This window comes from Pan paniscus, chromosome 13 (genome assembly GCF_029289425.2).
Source record: "Pan paniscus chromosome 13, NHGRI_mPanPan1-v2.0_pri, whole genome shotgun sequence".
Taxonomy (NCBI): Eukaryota; Metazoa; Chordata; class Mammalia; order Primates; family Hominidae; genus Pan; species Pan paniscus.
This window is the reverse complement of record NC_073262.2, coordinates 135,249,154-135,272,398: the sequence shown is the minus strand read 5'-3', so window position 1 is coordinate 135,272,398 and position 23,245 is coordinate 135,249,154. Positions and strand designations below refer to the sequence as shown.

The 23,245-nt window shown below is 50.6% G+C and overlaps 1 protein-coding gene across 2 annotated transcripts in view; it reads right to left on the bottom strand.

The window, feature by feature from the left end:
• Positions 1-23,245, bottom strand: part of EFHD1 (EF-hand domain family member D1) — a 49,625-nt gene that overhangs the window by 15,907 nt on the left and 10,473 nt on the right. The window contains exons 1-2 of one of the 2 annotated variants that reach the window (XM_055109215.2): positions 9,903-11,014; positions 3,908-4,055 (exon numbers count right to left, since the gene is read on the bottom strand). In XM_055109215.2, the coding sequence (XP_054965190.1) occupies positions 3,908-4,055; positions 9,903-9,922 (168 nt within the window). In that variant the 5' untranslated portion in view covers positions 9,923-11,014. Of the gene's footprint in view, positions 1-3,907; positions 4,056-9,902; positions 11,015-23,245 lie in introns of those variants that run through there. The other variant, XM_008965739.3, reaches the window with a different exon arrangement.

Genomic DNA, 23,245 nt, shown 5'->3' with positions numbered 1-23,245 from the left:
GGGCCTTAAGCAGAGGTGGAAACCAGCACGGTGAAATAATGGAACAGGAAAGTATGAGTGGCAGCATGTCCTTATACTCCCAAGGCCTGCATGCCTGGTGCAGCTACTAGAGATGGGACTGGGCTTGGAACTGACAAAGGGTAGACTGTGAATGTCCCTGAAGCTCTGGAACGGGGGTGCAAACCAATCACAGGAACCCTTTGGAGATTTCCAAGACTCTGATGTCTACCATCTGCTGGCCAAACCAGCAGTTAGCCAAAAGCTAACCAAGCATCATGGATTCAGGGAGGAGCACCTGCAGTTGGCCCCTGAGTACAACAGGGCAGAAGGCGGAATGCATCTTAATTCATTTGGCAATTGCAAGCCACGAAACACCCTCTCAGCTCCTGTTCCCAGAGCTCACCACAGCTCTCTCCCCAGAATCTACTCCAAAGCTTCACCAAAGCAAAAGTCTCTGCCTTCTATATTCCAGGGGTATTCAGGCTGGAAAGAGCCAGTACCCCAGCAGGAGCCAAACAGGGCAGCTGTGAAGACAAGTGTGGTGGTGATAGGGCAGGCCAAGTGGCACGGAGGCCACAGCCCACATCCAGCAAATCCAGATCTCTGTGGCCCTTCAGCTCCTTGGCTCTGGCATGCAAAGCTGGATGAGATCATCCAGAGGGTCGTGCCCAGCCCTGTGAATCGTATCTCAGGTTCAGCAAAGGTGGAAGATTCTGGAGCTGATTTATAGAAGCAAGGGACAAGCCCAGTTCATCATGGCTGAGGGAGGGGCTTGTGGCTGCCAGTTCTGCTGCAGACCTCCAGGAAGAACTTGTAGCCTAGACAGACCAACGCTTGACCCAAAGTCTCACATCAGAAACCAGGGCGCTAGTTGGGTGTGGGGGCTCATGCCTGTAATCCCAACACTTTGGGAGGCTGATGTGGGAGGATTGTTTGAGCCCAGAAGTGAGAGGCTGCAGTGAACTATGAAAAAACCAGGGTGCCAGTACTCCAACGTTTCTGGAATAACATTAAACACCAGGAAGCAGGGACAGTCCTCTACTCCCAGCTCCTAAGGGCTGAAGCTGAGACATGACTAAGACTTCAGATGCTCTGAGCCTTTAATCTCATATTATCATCAAAATTATTATAATAGGCCAGGTGCAGTGGCTCACGCCTATATTCCCAGCACTTTGGGAGGCCAAAGCAGGTGGACTGCCTGAGGCCAGGAGTTCGAGACCAGCCTGGGCAACACAGTGAAACCCTATCTTTACTAAAATTACAGAAGTTAGCCAGGCATGATGGCATGCGCCTGTAGTCCCAGCTACTCAGGAGGCTGAGGCAGGGGAATCGCTTGAACCCAGGAGGTGGAGGTTGCACTGAGCCGAGATCGCACCACCGTACTCCAGTCTGGGCAACAGAGTGAGACTCTGTCTCAAAAAAAAAAAAAAGTTAATATAATACAGGTGCCAAATGACACATCTAGAGGCCTTCTGATAAAACTCATAAAGACACATCTAACACATGAAATTCCCTTCCCTGTGGGGTGGCATCCTTGCCATGGAAGACTCCTGATAGTCTTGAGACATTGCCCCTAAAATAGAAATGGCTTTCTCAGACGTTCTTAGCCATTTGGGGATCAGCTGTGAATGCCATATGCACTCTTCCTGGTGGGATGCCAGTATCTCAAAATTTTGCCTGCAATTTCAGAGGTTCAAAGACCAAGTCCATTCTTGGACTATTGGTGAGGGGGCTCCACAGGCACAGAATAAGACCCTTTATAAAATTACTTTTGAAAAAATTAGCCAGGTGTAGTGGCACGTGCCTGTGGTCCAGCTACTCAGGAGGCTGAGGTGGGGGGATCACTTGAGCCTGGGAGGTAAGGGTTGCAGTGAGGTAAGACTATACCACTGCACTCTAGCCTAGGCAACAGAGTGAGACTCTGTCTCAAAAAATTAAAAAATAGGCCGGGCGTGGTGGCTCACACCTGTAATCCCAGCACTTTGGGAGGCCAAGGCAGGCGGATCACGAGGTCAGGAGATCGAGACCATCCTGACTAACATGGTGAAACCCCGTCTCTACTAAAAATACGAAAAATTAGCCAGGCGTGGTGGCAGGCGCCTGTAGTCCTAGCTACTCGGGAGGCTGAGGCAGGAGAATGGCGTGAACCCGGGAGGCGGAGCTTGTAGTGAGCCGAGATCACGCCACTGCACTCCAGCCTGGGTGACAGAGCGAGTCTCCATCTCAAAAAAAAAAAAAACAAAAAAAAAACTATTTTGGGGATGGCCACAGTGGCTCACACTGTAATCCCAACACTTTGGGAGGCCAAGACAGGAAGATTGCTTGAACCCAGGAGTTTGAGACCAGCCTGGGCAACAAAGTGAGTCTCTGTTTCTATAAACAACCACAAAATTTTTTTTAATAAAAAATAAACGATTTTTGCATGCTATAAAAATAAAAAGTAGCTAGGCAAGGTGGCTCATGCCTATAATCCCAGCACTTTGGGAGGCTGAGTCGGAGACCAGCCTGGGCAACATAGCAAGACCCTATCTCTACAAAAAATTTTTTTCAATTAGCCGGGCATGGTGGTACATTTCTGTAGTCCCAGCTACTCAAGAGGCTGAAGTGGGAGGATGGGTTGATACTGGGAGTTTGAGGCTGCAGTGAGCTGTGATCATGCCACTGCATTCTAGCCTGGGCAACAGAGCAACCCTGTTTCAAGTAAATAAATAAATAAATGAATAAACAATGAAAACGAAAATATAAAGAAGTATTATTCTCAAAATTACTGGGCAAGGTGGCTCACGACTGTAATCCCAGCACTTTGGGAGGCAGAGGCAAGAGAATTGCTTGAGGCTGAGTTGGAGACCAGCCTGGACAACACAGTGAGACCTCATCTCTACAAAACTTTTAAAAAATTAGCCAGGTGTGGTGGTATGTGCCTATAGTCCAAGCTACTCAGGAGGCTGAGGTGGGAGGATCAATGGAGACTAGAAGGTCGAGGCTGCAGTGAGCCATGATTGAGGATTGAGCCACTGCACTCCAGCCTGGGTGATAAGCAAAGAAGACGCATTATTGTATATTTCAAAATAACTAAAAGGAATAGAATGTTTCAAACACAAAGAAATGATAAATGCTGGAGGTGATGGGTACCCAGATTACCCTGACTTGGTCATTACACATTGTATGCTTATATCGAGATATCACATGTAGGCTGGGCTCGGTGGCTCACGCCTGTAATCTCAGCAATTTGGAAGGCCGAGGCAGAGGATCACTTGAAGCCAGGAGTTTGAGACCAGCATGGTCAACAAGGCAAAACCCCATCTCTACTAAAAATACCAAAATTAGCCAGGCCTGGTGGCACACTGTAATCCCAGCTACTTGGGAGGCTAAGGCACAAATCGCCTGAACTCAGGAGGTGGAGGCTGCGGTGGGCTGAGATCGCACCATTGCACTCCAGCGTGGGCAACAGAGTGAGACTGTCTCAAAAAATAATAATAAAAATAAATAAAATATATCACATGTCCCCCATAAATATGTACAACTATTATGTATCCATAACAATTAAAAATAAAAAATTTTAAAAATACGTTAAAAAATGAAAAGCTTTAATATATAAAAAAGCATAACATTATAAAAGCACCAACATTTTGCCCCCATAAATATCCACTATGAATATTTTGGTGAACATCGCCAAATTTCTTATTATTTTACTCAAATGAGGTTATACTACTACCCATGCTGCTTTTTCCAGGCCAGCACTGGGGTTAGCTGTCACCTAAAAGGTATTTTTGAAAGCAGAATTGCAGGTTAGATACGCAAACAGCGCTCTGGAGAGGCCAAACCCATTTGTGCTCCAGGGGCGCTGTACACTTGAAGGTCCTCTCGGGGCACCCCACAGGGGCTCAGGGCCACAGCAGGCAGGTACCTCCCGGAAGCTGAGCTTGCCATCGAAGTCCTCATCCACCTCCTTGATCATGCTCTTCAGGCCCAGGTGGGTCTGGGGGGCCCCCAGCTTCTCCATCATCAGCTTCAGCTCCATCAGGTCGATGAAGCCATCCCGCCCAGCGTCATACCTGCAGGGTCAAAGGAATGCATGACCGGGATGAAAGGACACTCGTTAGTCTCCCAAACATGTAATTCCTTTGGCTTCATTCATTGAAAAATGACTCAAATACCTCCCGCTCTGCGAGGCCAATGTGGGTCACCTGCTCCAGAGGAACCCCTCTCTCCTCAGAGCGCTTCAGGGCTTTGTATGACTCAAAGCAGATCTTGTACTACCTGTTGGTTTTCATGTCTTTTATCTCCTCAACTAAACCATAATTTCTGGAGGGTGAGAAACATGCTTTGTTTACCTTTATTTCCCCCAGTTTCAGTCAACAAACATCAAGCGAGCACCTCCTCCTAATGCTGGACACTGGAGGGGTTGGAGGAGCTGGCCCCTGACGCCCAGCATGTTCACAGGGAAGGGCTGGCAATTCCAGGAGCCTCCTCCTGGTCACTGCCCCTGGTTCTCTCCCACAGCCATTCCCAACAGCCCGCCTTTCCGTCCCAGGTCTAGGGAAGTTGCTTCCCACCCCTGTGTGCAGAATCGTGACTCTGGCTCATGATTCCCCTCTGGTTCGCTCGTCTTGTCTCCAGCTCTGAACAGCCGTGTCTACCAAGAGGGCTCTGACTCTGTCCTCTAACAGGGCCGCCCCTCTGCTGACTGGCCCCCCAGCCCCCAGCCAGGAAACAAACCCAGCCTCACCAGGTGGGACTGGGCCTGTCCCCTCCTGGCCCAGCCATCTTCAGCCCTGTGTGCTCTTGCTTCCTCTAAGCTACTTCCCCCATTACAGGATTTCTCCACAGACCCCCTGGCTCTCCTCCCTTCAAGCATTTCCCGCCACCCAGAGACCCCTTGTTGCTCAGGTATGAACACCTTGCTCTAAAAACAAATCAGTTTACAACAGCCAAAAGGTGGAAACAACGCGGGTGTCCGCGGACAGAAGAAAGGAGAAACGAAACGGGGTATATCCAGCCAGGCGTGGTGGCTCATGCCTGTAATTCCAGCACTTCAGGAGGCCGAGGCGGGCGGATCACCTGAGGTCAAGAGTTTGTAGACCAGCCTGGCAAACATGGTGAAACCCTGTTTCTACTAAAAATACAAAAATTAGCTGGGCATGGTGGTGCACGCCTGTAATCCCAGCTACTCGAGAGGCTGAGGTGGGAGAGCTACTGGGAGGCGGAGGTTGCAGTGAGCCGAGATTGCACCACTGCACTCCAGGCTGGGTGACAGAGCGAGACTGTCTCAAAAAAAAAAAGGGGTGGTGGTGGGGGTATAGCCGTATATCCATACAATGAAATATAGTATGTTTATACAAGGGAATATTATTTGGCAATAAAAAGGAAGGGAAGGCTTACACACGGGTGAACCTTGAGGGCATTCTGCTAAGTGAAACAAGCCAGCCACAGAAAGGCAAATGCTGTATGGTGCCACTTCTGCGATGTTCTTACAGTAGTCAAATTCATAGAGACAGAAAGTGGATGATTGGTTGCCAGGGGCTGGGAGAGAGGGGCATGGGAGTTAGTGTTCAATGGATAGAGATTCAACTTGAGATGAGAAAAAGGTTCTGGCGATGGATGGTGGTGATGGCAGCACAATAATGTGAATGTACTTAATGCTGTCCACTTACGTGGTTAAAGTGGTCAGAGGTTTTGTTTTTTTTGTTTTTGTTTTTTTTTTGAGACAGAGTCATGTTCTTTCACTCAGGCTGGAGTGAAGCTGCATGATCTCTGCTCACTGCAACCTCCGCCTCTCAGGTTCAAGTGATTCTAATGCCTCAGCCTCCCAAGTAGCTGGAATTACAGGTGTGCGCCACCACACCCAGCTAATTTTTGTTTTGTTTTGTTTTTGAGACGGAGTCTGGCTCTGTCACCCAGGCTGGAGTGCAGTGGCACAATCTCGGCTCACTGCGACCTCTGCCTCCTGGGTTTAAGCGATTCTCCTGCCTCAGTCTCCCAAGTAGCTGGGATTACAAGTGTGTGCCACCACACACAGCTAATTTTTGTATTTTTAGTAGAGACGGGGTTTCACCATGTTGGCCAGGCTGGTCTCGAACACCTGACCTCACATGATCCGCCCGCCTTGGCCTCCTAGAGTCTTGGGATTACAGACATGAGCCACTACACCTGGCCTGGTCAATTTTATGTTAAGTGCATTTTACCACAATTTTTTAAAAATTAAATAAATAAGGCTGGGTATAGTATCATATGCCCACCCGTAGTCCCAGCTACTTGGGAGACTGGGGTGGGATGGTCACTTGAGCCCAGGAGTTTGATTGCATTCAGCCTGGGCAATGTAGTGAGACCCCATCTCTTAAAAAAATAAAGAGGCCTGGCGCAGTGGCTCACACCTGTAATCCCAATACTTTGGGAGGCCAAGGCGGGTGGATCACGAGGTCAGGAGAACAAGATCGAGACCATCCTGGCTAACACGGTGAAACCCCGTCTCTACTAAAAATACAAAAAATGAGCCGGGCGTGGTGGCAGGCACCTGTAGTCCCAGCTACTTGGGAGGCTGAGGCAGGAGAATGGCATGAACCCGGGAGGCAGAGATTGCAGTGAGCCAAGATCATGCCACTGCACTCCAGCCTGGGCGACAGAGCGAGACTTCGGCTCAAAAATAAATAAATAAATAAATAAATAAAATAAAATAAATAAATAACACAAATTTAAAAATTAAAATAATCAGGCTTCCTCACTGATCTGGTTTGGATCTGCATCCCCACCAAATCTCATGTCGAACTGTAGTCCCCAGTGTTGGAGGTGGGACTTGGTGGGAGGTGGTTGGATCATGGGGGTGGATTTCTCACTAATGGTTCTGCACCATCCCCTTGGTGCCGTTCTTGTGATAGTGAGTGAGTTCTTGCAAGACCTGGTTGTTCAAAAGTGTGAGTGTGCAGCACTTCCCCGCTTGCTCTGTCTTGCTCCTGTTCCGGCTATGTGAAGTACTGTACCCCCTTCACCTTCTGCCATGGTTGTAAGTTTCCTGAGGCCTCCCCAGAAGCCAAGCACAAGCTGCCATGCTTCCGGTACAGCCTGCAGAACTGTGCATGAGCCAATTAAGCCACTTTTCTTATAAATTAGTTAGTCTCAGGTTTTTCTTTATTGCTGTTTGAGAACTGACTCATCCACTCATTGCCCGTCTGCATTCTCCCCAACACAGCCTCAGTAACAAAAACCCACCATTATTGAGAACAACCACTACCTGCCAAGAAATGTAGCCTGTGGGCACCTAGGAATCTAGTGCTGTGGGCTGGCAGTAGTTAAGGCTCCCAAGGTCAGGCTGGAGAGGAGGCCCAGGAATCCCTGACAGGCTCCCTTCCAGCCACAGTGGCCAACTCGTGCCATTCCTCCCCCCCAGCCACCCCCTCCCTGCCCTCCTCTATGGTCCTCCTGTGCCCAGGAGCTCAGGGAGCCACCTGCTTCCCCCACGGCTCTCCAACAGCACCCACTGTCCATCCTTCTCCGGGACTTAGCATCCACCACCTTCCTCTGGTGGGTGCTTCTATTTTTATTTCTTGTGTTTTTTTTCTCAGTGCCCTCACTTTAACAGTATGCTGGCTACTTCTTACTCAAGCAGCTCTGTGCTCAGTGCAGCCTCCTTGCTGGCAGAGCTACATTGCAAAGCACTAAAGGACACAGACAAGATCACTGGGTGGCTGTTGGTGAGCTTTGAGGAACCGTGAAGGATGAGACAGGTGTTCCAGATCTGGAAACAAGCAAGGTGATTCTGGGTTTCCCAGAAGTGGGCAGAGTATGTGAATCACAGATGCACCAGCCCAGGATCTAGTGTTGCCAGAGGACGGTTTGTGAGCACTTTAAGAAGGGAAGCAACAATTTCCATGGGTTCACTGAAAATGACTTGAGGATGGACCTCATTTCCCTGTTTTCTAAGTTTTTTTTTAAAGGACAGCGTTATCGAGATATAATTAGCATACCATAAAATTCACTGTACAGTGCATTAATTTTTAGTATATTCAGGTTGTGCCAACATCATTACCATGTAATTCCAGAACGTCTGCCTCACCCTAAAAAGAAACTGATACCCATTAGCAGTCATTTCCCACTCTCCTCTTGCCACCCCTACCCCCCAGCAACTACTAGCCTTTCTGTCTCTATGGATTTGCCTCTTGTGGACATTTTGTAGCCCAACAATATTCCACTGTATCAATATACCACACTTCGTTTCTTCACTCATCAGGTGATGGACATTTTGTTGTTTCCACCTTTTGGCTCTTATGAATAGTGTTGCTTTGAACGTTCATATACAAGTGTTTGGACATATATTTCCATTTTCTTGTGTATATACCCAAGATTGGATGCTGGGTCACATGCTTATTTAGTTGTGAAACGTTACTGTCAAGTTGAGCTAACAGAAAACCACAGCTGACCTGATGTCACCACTCAGGGTGAGCAATGCCCTCTAGCAGGCCCTTATGGGGAAGATAAACAAGTATGGAGACAATTAGGCGGACCGGCTGTTAGTTAAAGCCACCTGGAAAGGGTGCTGACTCTCAGATTTGCTGGTGACACAAAGTTGGGGCAGAATCTAGGCCCAAAAGATCTCAGCAAGCTGGTGTGATGTCCACAGATAAAATATAGCAAAGAAAAATGCAAGGTCCTGGCTGGGTGCAGTGGCTGATGCCTATAATCCCAGCACTTTGTGAGGCCGAGGTGGGTGGATCATCTGAGGTCAGGAGTTCGAGACCAGCCTGACCAACATGGTGAAACCCCGTCTCTGCTCAAAATACAAAAAAAATAGCCAGGCATGGTGGCGCATGCCTGTAATCTCAGCTACTCAGGAGGCTGAGGCAGAAGAATCTGTTGAACCTGGGAGGCAGAGGTTGCAGTGAGCCGAGATCGCGCCACTGCACTCCAGCCTGAGTGACAGAGTGAAACTCAGTCTCAAAAAAAAAAAAAAAGAAAAGAAAGAAAAATGCAAGGTCCTAAACAAAGAATTACCATAGGATCCAATGGATGTCTGGACACTAGTATTCTTTTTTTTTTTGAGATGGAGTTTCATTCTTGTTGCCCAGGCTGGAGTGCAGTGGCGCGATCTCAGCTCACTGCAACCTCCACCTCCCGGGTTCAAGTGATTCTCCTGCCTCAGGCCTCCCGAGTAGCTGGGATTACAGGCGCCCACCACCATGGCCGGCTAATTTTTTGTATTTTTAATAGAGACAGGGTTTCATCATGTTGGCCAGGTGGGTCTCGAACTCCTGACCTCAGGTGATCCGCCCGTCTCGGTCTCCCAAAATGCAGGGATTACAGGCGTGAGCCACCATGCCTGGCTGACACTAGTATTCTTAGCAGCATTATTCACAGTCACCAAAAGGTAGAAACAACTCAAATGCCCATTGACAAAATGTGATCTATACAAACAATGGAATTTCATTCAGCAATGAAAGGGAAGTGAACTCTGACCCATGCTCACAGGCTACAACATGGGTGAACCTTGAAGACATTGTGCCAAGTGAAATAAGCCAGTCGCAAAAAGGGCACCTCATTGTATGAATTCACTTATCAGGTCCCTAGAGTAGTCAAAATCATCGAGACAGAAGTAGAATGGTGACTGTCAAGGGCTGGGGAGGTGAATGGGGAGTTAGTGTTGAATGGGGACAGAGTTTCAGTTTAGGAGGGTGAAGACATTCTGGAAATGGATGACAGTGATGGTTGCATAATAATGTCAATGTTGTTGCCACTGAACTCTATACTTAAAAATGGTTAAAAATGGTGAATTTTGCTGGGTGCAGTCAGGCTTGCCTGTTATCCCAGCACTCTGGCAGGCCCAGGCAGGAGAATCACTTGAGCCTAGGAGTTTCAGACCAGCCTGGGCAACAAAACAAGACCCCATCTCTACAAAAAAATTAAGAAAGTACCTGAATGTGGTGGCCCACATCTGCGGTCTCAGCTACTCGGGAGGCCGAGGGGGGAGGATCACTTGAGCACAAGAGTTTGAGGCTACAGTGAGCTGTGATCACTCCAGCCTAGGTGACAGCATGCGACCCTGTCTCAAACAAAACAAAACTGCTAAATTTCACATTATGTATATCTCACCACAATTTTTAAAAAATGCAAGGTACTGGCTGGGAGCGGTGGTGCATGCCTCCAATCCCAGCACTTTGGGAGGCTGAGGTGGGAGGACTGTTTGAGCCCAGGAGTTCAAGACAAGCCTGGGCAACATAGTGAGACCCTGTCTCTTCAAAAATATAAAAAAATTAGCAAGGCATAGTGGCATGTGCCTGTGGTCCCAGCTCCTCAGAAGGCTGAGGCAGGGGGATCATTTCAAGCCTGGGAGGTCGAGGCTGCAATGAGCCGTGTTCATACAACTGCACTCCAGCCTGGGTGACAGAGTGAGACTCTGTCCCAAAACAATTAAAAAAAAAAAAAAAAGCAAGGTCCTAAAACTAAGACCCCCCCAGACTGACTTTCCCAGCACAGGTTTTGAGAGAAATGGCGCTCACTTGCACCTGTGACCACACCTTCAGGGGACTGGGACCCTACAGTGAGTCAGGGAGGCTGCCAGAAAACTCATGGGCGAAATAAATCATAGTGGCAAGTACAAAAAGTCCTGAATCCTGAATGCAGGGGCCACAGTTCTACCCACCTCATCATGGTCTGCCCCACTCCACACAGACCTCTCACTTCAGGGAGGCCATGGGCCTGGTCAGTGGGAAGCAGCCAAGAAGACGAATGGACTTAAGACCCCACACAGGCCAGGCACGGTGGCTCACGCCTGTAATCCCAGCACTTTGGGAGGCCGAGGCGGGTGGATCACGCGGTCAGGAGATCAAGACCATCCTGGCTAACACAGTGAAACCCCGTCTCTACTAAAAATACAAAAAAAAGAGCCGGGCATGGTGGCAGGTGCCTGCAGTCCCAGCTACTCAGGAAGCTGAGGCAGGAGAACGGCGTGAACCCAGGAGGCGGAGCTTGCAGTAAGCCGAGGTCGTGCCACTGCACTCCAGCCTGGGTGACAGAGCAAGATTCCGCCTCAAAAAAAAAAAAAAAAAAAAAAAAAGACCCCACACAAGGACAGGACAGAGGTGGAAGGAACAAGTGGGATCTGGCAAAGAGCTGCCTTCAGATGTTGCCCAGGGGCCCAAAGGCTGCCAGAACTGGGCTCTGTGCATGGAAATGGGTGAGACAGACTTCAGCTAAGTGCAAGGAAGTGCCTTCTGGCAAAACGGCCAACTGGAACTAGACCTGAGAAGTAAAGAGAGCTTGCACAAACCGGCTGGGAGGGACAGTCTCTGTTACACGGAGTCCCAGTCAAAGTAAACAGGTTCAGTGTGGAACTTTCCAGAGCCTTCCGTATGTGTCCAAAACTTACAAGAGGGAAACAGAGCACACAGACTCATCTGACCACACAGTCCTCTGCATTTGGGGATTTTCTGTTGAGAAGACGTACCTTGGCAATGCGGTTTTTCAAGGAAACCCTCTGAGAAGCACTTCTCTGGTCAAGTCAGCCTTAGAAGGGGTGGCCCAGTTAAATGACCACTAAGGGCAGGTACAGTGGCTTGAACCTGTAATCGTAGCTACTCCAGAGGCTGAGGCAGGAGGACTGCTTGAGCCCAGCAGGTCAAGTCCAGCCTGGGCAACACAGTGAGATCTATCTCTTAAAAAAGAAAAACATGACCACTAAGGTGCCTTCAGTGCCAAGAGTCTGGATAAATGTCTTCTGCCCACCGCTCACTGCCCAGCACACATAGCGTGTTCCAACAGAATTCGCAGAACAGGCTGAAGTGATCAATGTGGTGCATATGACACGCCAATCATTTGGGACATGAACAGAGAGTGAGCAGAAAGGAAGGAGAGTGAAGCGAGTAAGGGAGGAACTGAAAAGCCTGGGTGTAAGGAGACAGCAGCGCCCAGGAACAGGAGATAAACTGACTAGGCAGATGGGAGGATAAGTAAAGGTCAGGGAATAGGCAGGAATCTGTCCTCAGCTGGGAGAGGAAGCACCAGGGAGACGGCTTCCCAGCCCACATAAGCTGGAGCTAGCACAGCCTCCCGCAGACACAGAGGGGCTGTCACATGTGAGGGACAAGAGGCTCTCCCCAACACAGGGAGGGGGATGAGAAAAGCCATCCTCTGGCAGGGCACGGTGGCTCACGCCTGTAATCCCAGCACTTTGGGAGGCTGAGATGGGAGGGTCAACTGAGGTCAGGAGCTCAAGACCAGCCTGGCCAACATGGCGAAACCCTGTCTCTACTAAAAATACAAAAAACTAGCCAGGTGGGGTGGCGGATACCCACACCTGTAATCCCAGCTACTCGGGAGGCTGAGGCAGGAGAATTGCTTGAACCCAGAAGGTGGAGGTAGCAGTGAGCCAAGATTGTGCCACTGCACTCCACCCTGGTTGACAGAGTGAGACTCTGTCTCAAAAAAAAAAAAAAAGAAAGAAAGAAAGAAAGAAAGAAAAGAAAAGTCATCCTTTTACCTCTGGGGTTCGAACTGAGAGGAGTCTAGAAGACTTGGGAAACCTTCCTTTCAGGCCCCAAAGCCTGCAACGTTCTCCAGGCCTAACAAAAAAAGTCAAATATGTCAGAAAAGACCTTGGCAAGCTTAGGAAATATTGAAGGAATTCCAACTTCTTTCTTTTCTTTTTTTTTTTTTGAGACGGAGTCTCGCTCTGTCGCCCAGGCTGGAGTGCAGTGGTGCAATCTCAGCTCACTGCAACTTCTGCCTCCCGGGCTCAAGTGATTCTCATGCCTCAGCCTCCCGAGTAGCTGGGATTACAGGTGCCCACCACCACACCCACCTAATTTCTGTATTTTTAGTAGAGACAGGGTTTCTCCATGTTGGTCAGGCTGGTCTCGAACTCCTGACCTCAGGTGATCTGCCTGCCTCGGTCTCCCAAAGTGCTGGGATTACAGGCCTGAGCCACCGGGCCTGGCCCCAACTTCTTTAAATGGGCAAGAAAATTTGGTTCAATTCCTTTGGAGAGAATGTGCTGGGAAACAGAAGCCCACTAGCCCAGTGGGCAAGTCCCATAGAAGGAAAAGGGCCATTGGTGTTCTGCTGAGAGCCACCAGCTGGGTACAGGAATAAAGTGAGTGTGGAGATATGAGCATGTAATGTGGAGGGGAGAAGGGCAGGAGAGAAAGGAATCCTGAGCCAACCACCCCCTTCAATCCCAGCTGCTCAGTCAGGGCTGCTTTCTTTTGTTCCTGCTGGAAGCATCAGCCAAGTTCCCTTTATTTAAGTCCTGGCAGGACTCTAAAGCTACCACAGGCCGGGAGCGGTGGCTCATGCCCGTAATCCCAGCACTTTGGGAGGCCGAGGTGGGCGGATCACTTGAGGTCAGGAGTTGAAGACCACCTGGCCAACGTGGTGAATCCCCATCTCTACGAAAAATACAAAAATTAGCTGGACCTGGTGGTGCGTGCCTGTAATCCCAGCTACTTGAGAGGCTGAGGCAGCAGAATTGCTTGAACCTGGGAGGCGGAGGTTGTGGTGAGCCAAGATCATGCCACTGCACTCCAGCCTGGGCGACAGAGTGAGACTCCATCTTGAAAAAAGAAAAAACCAGCTGGGCACAGTGGCTCATGCCTGTAATCCTGTAGGATTACAGGATTACAATGTAATGCCTTGTAGGCATTTTGGGAGGCCTAGGCGGGTGGATCACCTGAGGTCAGGAGTTTGAGACCAGCCTGGCCAACATGGCAAAACCCTGTCTCTAATAAAAATACAAAAATTAGCCAGGCATGGTGGTGGGTGGCTATAATCCTAGCTACTCAGGAGGCTGAGGCAGAAGAAACTCTTGAACCCAGGGGACAGAGGTTGCAGTGAGTCGAGATTACACCACTTCACTCTAGCCTGGGCAAAGTGTGAAACTCCGTCTCAAAAAAAGAAAAAACCAACCAACCAAACAAACAAAAAGTATAATAAAAAGAAAAAAAAATAATAAAGCTACATCAGTGGCACCCCCTCTCCTATGGAGCCAGGATATATACACCAGAAACCTATCTTTATCTCTTCAAAGTGACCCTTGGAGGGTTTGTCTAGTCACTTCCTTTAGGACCTGGATTTGCAAGACAGGCAGGAAAAACCTCATATCTTCATCATCTCACTATTCTATCTGCTTCTCTCAAAATGCCTGATGTCTACCTAGGGCACTGCACACAGCAGGGTTCCAAACATGTAGTAACTAAAACTGGTCGGCTTGGCAGTTCACGAGGCATTGTCTCATGTACTGATCCTTTTGATCTTCACAACAGTCCTGTGAAGAATTAATCACAGCCGCCTGCCTTTATGGTTGCCTGAGAGCTTAGAAGTGCCAGGCACTGTCCTAAATTACCTCATTGAACACAGCAGTGCTGTGAAGTGGTTATTAGTAGCCCCGCTTCATAGATGGTGAAAACTGAAGTAAGTGAATTCCTGGGGATCAGAATGAACCCGGGGTTTCAAGCAGACGCTAAGCTTTTGAGTACAGTAGGAACGATGTACCCGTGAACTTGGAAGGGGCTAGAGAAGGCACAGTGTGTGCTCAGTGTCCCCATGTCCAGGTCACTGTTGTAACTGTGAGAGTTAGACATTTGGCAATTATCTCTCCAGATGTAGACAGAAATGATAGGAGTCACGTTTCTGAATATTTGTGGATTCTGATTTTGGCCTCAAAGCATGGTCCCATGGCTACCGACAATTGCAAAGGAATTCATTGTTCGCCAAGAGGAATGCTGATGTTGCCGCCTTGCAGACATTCGGAGAAACAGTCTCACCAGCCATACCCTTCAAATGAATGTCATCTGATGTAATCCTTCAAGGCTCCTCTGAGGGGTGTGGTGCTGTTTGGCTGATGGAGAAACAGGCCCACCAAGGTGGATCAGCCCAAGATCAGCAGGCCCAAGGAGGACCCCCAGCCTGACCCCCTAACCCGCAGCTCTGCCCCAGGCTGGGTGATATGGCCAGAGGAGTTGGGTTTTAGGGAAGTGAGACTTGATTTTCAGGTCAGTCCTCATAATGCCAAAGTTGCCCCTCCAAAATAGTTCACAAAGACAGAAACTGGACTTAGATATTTGTTTTGTTTGTTTGTTTTTTGAGATGGAATCTCCCTCTGTTGCCCAGGCTGGAGTGCAGTGGCGCAATCTCGGCTCACTACGACATCCGCCTTCGGGGTTCAAGAGATTCTCTTGCCTCAGCCTCCTGAGTAGGTGGGACTACAGGACCCTGCCACCACGCCTGGCTAATTTTTTGTATTGGAGTTAGGTATTTGAAAAGATAAAGGAAAATAGACAAGATAAAGAATCCTCAATGTGCTCATCACACAGGCAGGTGTGGCTGAAGGAAGCTGGGAGTGAGGGGCTCAGCCTCCCAGGTAGGGTCCAGGGCCAAACACACCGGGGTAAGGGGGAACACTTATCTTTAACCTGCTAGAAGGTTCTCCAAGCAACTGCAGTGTGAAAGCCCCTTAAGACAAGGCTACCTGCAAACAGATGATCTTATATCAAACTTTTGAGCCTCTGGGAAAGGCAAATGCAGGTGGATTTATTTTCTTCATTCTTGAAAGGTCTGTTGCTCCCTCTCCTTCCATGAAAATGCTATCACATTCCTTGCAATTTGGAATCCAGCCATGTAGAAAGGGAACCCCACAGAATAGCACGCCTGGCACCCCTCCCCCGGGCAGAGATGCCCTTCCCAGCCCCAGAGCACCTGAAAGCGGGAGGCCTGGGGAGGGAGGACGAACCTCAGTCCAGGAGGGAGGCCCTGGCCCCAGTGGGACCCCACAGAGCCCCAGCCCTGGGCCCAACTGACCGGGGCCTGCTTTCTCCCCACATGCTTGGCCTAACCCTGGATCCCTCCCTCCTTATTTCAAACGATCACCGTCTTTCCTTTTTCTCCCTACAGCCTACATCTTTCAAATGCTGTCAGGCTTATTGGAGTCCCCTGAGCTCCCAGCTCCTTCTCTGCCAACATCTTAGCTCTTTTTTTCCCTATAATTTAAACTTTAATCCATATACATATATATTTTTAATTAAAGGCAATCCAGAATAGACCAGGTGTGGTGGCTCACACCTGTAATCCCAGCACTTTGGGAGGCTGAGGCGAGCAGATTGCCTGAGGTCAGGAGTTCAAGATCAGCCTGGCCAACATGGTAAAACCCCATCTCCACTAAAAATGCAAAAATTAGCCAGGCATAGTGGTGAGCACCTGTAATCCCAGCTACTTGGGAGGCTGAGGCACAAGAATTGCTTGAACCCGGGAGGCAGAGGTTGCAATGAGCCAAGATCGCACCACTGCACTCCAGCCTGGGCAATAGAGTGAAACTCAGTCTCAAAAAAAAAAAAAAAAAAAAAAAGGCAGCTGGGCATGGTGGCTCACGCCTGTAATCCCAGCACTTTGGGAGGCCAAGGCGGGCGGATCACCTGAGGTCAGGAGTTCGAGACCAGCCTGGCCAACATGGTGAAACCCCGTCTCTACTAAAAATACAAAATTAGCCGTGTGTGGTGGCGCATGCCTGTAATCCCAGCTACTCAGGAGGCTGAGACAGGAGAATCGCTTGGACCTGGGAGGTGGAGATTGCAGTGAGCCAAGATTGCACCACTGCACTCCAGCCTGGACAATGAGAATGAAACACCTTCTTAAAAAAAAAAAAAAAAAAAAAAAAAAAAAGGCAACCCAGAACAGTAAAGAAAAACTACCCGTAAAAAGACCCTGCACCCCTGTTTGCATCCTAGAGCTTCCTTGTGGACGTGTGGCCTTTTCCCATATTTTCCATTTTCTCAGTTCCTTTCATCTTTGCTATTGTTACTTTTTAGAGATAGGGCCTCACTATGTTGCCCAGGCTGGAGTGTAGTGGCTATTCACAGGAGCAATCCCACTGCTGACCAGCACGGGAGTTTTGACCTGCTGCTTCTGACCCGGGCCAGTTCACCCCTCTTTAGGCAGCCTGGTGATCCCCCCTAACCCCACCTCCCCTCTTGGGAAGTCACCGTATTGATGCTGAGCTCAGTGTGGGCACCCGATGGGCACAGAGCACAGAAAGCCCAGAACTCTTGGGCTCAGGAGATCCTCCTAAGTGGCTGGAACTCCAGGCATGTATCACCACGCTCAGTCCCTTTCATCTTTATAGTCTCCAGACTCTGTTAGGGGGAGACTCTGGTTCCACTGGCAGTTGGAAAGATTCTAAACCAGCCCCACCACCCTCTTGGGAGAGACTTGGCCCCATCTGTAACTTGAGACTGCCATGAGCCTTGTGTGCCTTGCAGAGTGGTCGAGGGGCCCAAAGGAAATCATCCCCTTGCACAGGACACGGGCCCAGGTAAGCTATCGGTGAGGAGGCTATTTTTTTAAAGTAGCACCTGTCTGCGGTCATGAGGAAGCAGACAGTTCCCAGGGCTTCCACTCTAACAAGCTGCCCACACCCAACTTGTCCCAGACAGCCTCATCTTTAGCTTTCTGGGGAAACCCAAATCCGCCACCTGCCATGGTCACTGTGCTACCGCTCCACAAAGCCATTCCTGAGTGACTGTTAGGGCCCAGCCCTATCAGAGGATAAGGCCCGCCTCCCCAGGTCTCCTGGAAAAGGCTTCTCAACTCATCTACTAGTTGAGGCCACCACTGAGCGGTAGAGTGAGGCGTGACTGTGTGGGCCGCTTGACCATCTGCTGCTGTGCGTGCCCACTGCCTGGGAAAGCCCCCAGATCCGCCAAAGCGCCCGAGGTGACTCTGACCCCAACCCCACCCAGGGCCAGCTAGCAAGAGGACAGCAGCAAGGGACAATGGCTGGTCTCCGGCGTCCTCCCGGTTTCAGGTCCATGAGTCAGTCACTTATTCTCTTGGCTTCCACTGTGCAGAGAGCCCCGGGCTTTCTTGGTTTTCTAACTTCCCTCCCAGGAATTATCCTGCCATTCATGGAAAAAGAAGCTGGCCAGCCTTTGTCCACCAGAGGTTCAGCTGTTGGAAACTCCCCAGGGATCTCTCAGATAGGGTGTTCTCAGGAGGGTAGCAGTGCCCCAGAACACGCCTTAGTGATGGGAGGGGGTTGCCTGCATCTCAGGGACACCAGGACACAAGAGTACCTTCTTCTCTTCACACAGAAAGCCTTGGAATAGAAATCACGCATTGCCTTTTTCAACAGCCAGGAGCTGGCCCCACAAAGTGAGGTCCCCAGACCAGAGCATCACGGTCACCCAGGAGTGTTACAAATGCAGTCTCAAGTTCTACCGAGACCCCTAGACCTGCTGAATCAGAGCCTGCATGTTCACAAGCCCCCCACACCACAGCCCCTGGGCACGTTCAAGGCAGAGAAGGGCAGCTCAGACTACACCCACCGGCAGGTGGTCTTCCCAGGGGCCCTCCTGGGGTTACCCTATGGGTGTCCCCAGCTGTGCCTATCTAGATGAGCCTCGGAGACTCCCTAAGGTCACAGGACTGTAGTCCCTCTCCCTACATCCCTGCCTGCAAGGTTCTCTGAGTTTCTAGTTTTCTCTGGTTGTGTGGGTCCTCCCCAGCTGTCAAATCACCTGCTCCTCCTTCCTGCCCAACCAGCTGCAGGCTGGGAAACAGTCACTCCCAATGCTCTAGCTGCATGCAGACTGAGGGTGGGCAGGCTCTGAAAAAGGGCCAGGGGACTCAGAGATACAAAAGCTTTGACCCAAAGTTTTCATCATCCAATCAAACCACTCATAGCCACTTTTGTCCGATAAACTCCCAGCTCTCCTTGTGCCCCAAACACTCGGCTTATTCACTCACTGCAGTGAGTGTGATACTAGCTCACTGCAGCCTCCAACTCCCAGTTTCAAGCAATCCTCACGCCTCAGCCTCCTGCCTAGCTGGGACCACGGGTACGTACCTCCTATGCCCAACTAGTTTTTCATATTTTTTGTAAAGACAGAGTTTCGCCACCTTGCCAGGTGAGCCACCTTGCCAGGTCTGCATAAAAGTTCTGAAAGGAAGCCGGGCGCAGTGGCTCATGCCTGTAATCCCAGCACTTAGGGAGGCCGAGGTGGGTGGATCACCTGAGGTCAGGAGTTTGAGACCAGCCTGGCCAACCTGGTGAAACCCCGTTTCTACTAAAAATACAAAAATTAGCCGGGTGTGGTGGTGGGTGCCTGTAATCCCAGCTACTTGGGAGGCTAAGGTAGGAGAATCACTTGAACCTGGGATGCAGAGGTTTCAGTGAGCCGAGATCATGCCATTGCACTCCAGCCTGGGCGACAAGAGCAAAACTCCGTCTCAAAAAAAGAAAAAAAAAAAAAAGTTCTAACAGGAGAGTCCTGAGGGGCCAGGAAACTGGGTTGGAAGGGCCCCTGGAAACCTAGTTCTTCTGGAATTCCCAGGAGCCCTGTGGATATCAGGGAACAGATGTTCCCAAACAACACAGGGTTTCCACACTAGACTCCATTTGGGCTGTGCCTGGTGCAGTTCCAGCAGTGCCAAGGTCAGGGAAGGAAACGGCCAGAGGGAGGCCCCGACGAGGGGGTGTGCAGCGGCCCAGGGGGCACAGGTCTCAGAGCAGGCCAGGGCAGCCAGCCCAACGCAAGCGGACTACAGGGCGCCAGGCCATCACCCCAAGTGGGAGATGAGGACACCCTGGGCTGCCACCCATGCAGCTCTCGACATTTCCTCTCCACCCACTGCTGGCAGCAGGACCTTTTCCTGCTTTCTCCACTCCAGGCCCACATCACCTTAAACCCAGCAGCCCTCAGTGGAAAGAACACTGGGCTGGAACATAAGTGCCCTAATTAAGGCCATGACTGCACACCGAGTGATCATGAGGTCTTGTGCACAACCTGAGAAGGTGGTCACTTACCTTTTTCCAGGTCTCACAGGTGTGTGCCCGTGTGGGTCAGTGGCTCTGCTGGAGGGAACCGCATGACCCCACTGAAGGCTCACATTACCTCCCATGGCCGCGGGGAGCTGTGAAGCTCCTCTCAGCAGTCAGCAGGGCCTCAGTGCAGCTACAGCTGGCAGAGCTCAGAAGCCTCCACAGAGGTCAAGGTGCCCACTCTGCCATGGCCTTGGGCCAAGCCCTGGGCTGGGCGTGGGGACTGCAGGAAGAGGTTAGCCACTTTCAGCCATGAACATTCTGTCTCTGCTTTCCCAGGGAAACTCTGGAAGGTGGGGGAGCCTCATAAGAATCAGCAATAACCGGCCGGGCACAGTGGTTCATGCCTGTAATCCCAGCACTTTCTGGGACCGAGGTGGGTGGGGATCACCTGAGGTCAAGAGTTCAAGACCAGCCTGGCCAACATGGTGAAACCCCATCTCTACTAAAAATACAAAAATTAGCTGGGCATGGTGGCGCATGCCTGTAATCTCAGCTACTCAGGAGGCTGAGGCAGGAGAATAGCTTGAACCTAGGAGGCGGAGGCTGCAGTGAGCGGAGATCATGCCACTGTACTCCAGCCTGGGTGACAGAGTGAAACACTGTCTCAAAAAAAAAAAAAAAAAAAAAAGAAGAGAAGAGAAGAGAAAAGAGAGAATCAGCAATAACAGACAACGGACAGACCTAAGTGTAATCAACTGGGAATTGCAGGGTTACAGGAGAGAGGCTGTGGGGGCCATTCAGCTCAGTGAGAGCAAGGCCTGGGTGGGGGGAACCAGAGAGAGAGAAGACTGTGACAGCCAACTGGAGTGGGCCTTAAGGGTCCACATGAGGAGTCTAGACTTTTTTCCTTGGGCAATAGGGAGCTACTGAATGTTGTATATTGCCCCACCCCAACCCAAAATAACTTGTGAAGAGGGAAGCAAGGTAATGACATCTTGGGCTCTGGTGAGCCCGGCCAAAACATGTTGGACGGATGGGGGAGGCCAGGTCTGAGGCAGCTACTACAGGCTCAGGGCAGGTGGTCCAACAGGGCCTGGAGGTCAGGCTGCCTGCAGAGACTGTGCCAGCCAAGGCCCTGCCTGGCTATGCAGGGGATGGTGTCGAGGATGGCTGAGATTTGGAGGCTGGAAAGCTGGGAGGTGGGAATAACATTAGTGAGACGGGCATGTGACACTGGACAAGAGTGCAGGCCACTTGGGTTCAAATCCCAGCTCTACCGCTTACAAGGTGTGTGACTTTAGGCGAGTTCCCTGGCTTCTCTGTGCCTCAGTTTCCTCATCTGTGAAATGGGGTCTGATATCGTACCTCCTTTGGAGTGTCGTGAAGCGTGAGTTCCCATGTGGAAATCGCTAAGCACAGCCCTGCACACAGTCAGTGGGGCTGTTAGGTGGCATTAGGGATACCCAATGCTCCATGAAGTCAGCCATTATAGGGTGGAGGGGCAAGACGCATTTAGAGAGGAGGCAGAGACCCTGTCACCACCAAAGCCAAACAGGACAGCATCGGAGGCCAGCATTTCTCCAAGGCTGCAACAGAGTTCACTAGGTCCTCATGGGCAAAGAGTGAGGGCTGTCAGCAGCCAGATTTTTTTGATCAGGGCTGTCCCAAGGCACAGTGGGTGCTCAGTGAGGGGTGCTGGGGAAACCTGGGGGTGGAGATGTCAAACCCTAGAGCTGGGATCAGCTACGGCCCTGTGGGGTGGGGGTCTCTGCTGTTTCACCACCCAGAAGGGGCAGAGTGGCCAGCCTTGGGCACGAGGCAGGAGGCCATCCTCCTACTTCCTGCAAACCTGACCCGTGGCAGAGGGCTGAGGCGTGTCTGCCTTGGATGTGGCCCGCTCCAGGGCTCTGCCTGGCCTGGAAGGATGCTGCCACTGTCACTGCCAACCCAGGTCTGAGCTCCAAAACCAAAGAATTTACCTTCATTCAGCAACATGACTGGGAGTAGGGTGTGCTAGGCTAAGATTAAAAAATAAAATAAAAGCAGGCCAGCATGGTGGCTCACACCTCTAATTCCAGCATTTTAGGAGGCTGAGGCAGGAGGATCACTTGAACCCAGGAGTTCAAGACCATCCAGGGCAACATAGTAAGACCTATCTCTCAAAAAAAAAAAAAAAAATTGCCAGGCATGATGGCTCACGCCTGTAATCCCAGCACTTTGGGAGGTCGAGGTGGGCGGATCACCTGAGGTCCGGAGATTGAGACCAGCCTGACCAACATGGAGAAACCCCGTCTCCACTAAAAATTAAAAAAAAAAAAAAAAAAATTAGGCCAGGTGCAGTGGCTCTCGCCTGTAATCCCAGCACTTTGGGAGGCCAAGACAGGTGGATCACGACAGCCTGGCCAAGATGGTGAAACCCCATCTCTACTAAAAATACAAAAAATTAGCCTGGCATGGTGGCAGGTGCCTGTAATCCCAGCTACTCGGGAGGCTGAGACAGAATTGCTTGAACCCGGGAGGCGGAGTTTGCAGTGAGCCGAGATCGCACCACTGCACTCCAGCCTGGGCGATAGAGTGAGACTCTGTCTCAAAAATAAAAAAAAAAATTAAAAAAAAAAGAAAAGAAAACCAGCCCTGAACACCTGCCAACACACACTCACACCTGACTTACACAAAGGCCTCCAAGCCAACAGAGGTGCCCTTAGCCACAGAAGCCCAGGAGCCACTAAAGGAATGAGGACCATCAAGGCATGGCAACTCCTGGCCAAAGATAGCAGCTGGAGCCCCTTCTAAGAGGAGACGAAATCAGGGGCATGGCACCCCCGATGAGAAAAAGAATAAAAGAGGTTTGGGGAGGGGGTCTGGGGAGACACAGGGTAGCAGCCAAACGTTTTCTAAGACAGTGAGCAGTCAGGAGGGTGAGGCAGAATGATCAAGCCCTCCAAACCCAGGGGGCGGGCCCACCATGCCAGGCTCTTTGGAGGGAGGAAGGGCAACATGAGATGGAAGGAGGGGTTCCCTGAAAGCTGGCCTGGGAGCGGTCGACACAGACAGCCCACTCAGCACCAACTGCACACACAGCACTCCTAGCTGTGGGTCCACCCCCACAGGCAAGAGAAAAATCACAGGGAATCCCAGTGAAAATGATGTTCCGCAGGAAAGACCTGTGCATTTGGCCTTCGGGAGCCCCCAGGAATGGGCTGCTCCCTGCCTGGCCTCCAGAAACCAAGCCTGACATCAAAAGTCCCTCCCATGTACACAAAAATACAGATGAGCTGGGCGTGGTAGCACGCCCTATAATCCCAGCTACTCAGGAGGCTGAGGCAGGGGGGTCACTTGAACCCAGGAGGTGGAGGTTGCAGTGAGCGAGGATCTTGCCACTGCACTCCAGCCTGGGTGACAGAGCAAGACTGCCTCAAACAACAACAACAAAAACAAACAAGCAAACAACAAAAAAAAACACAGATGGACATTGGGAGGCCAAGGTGGGCAGACTGCTTGAGCCCA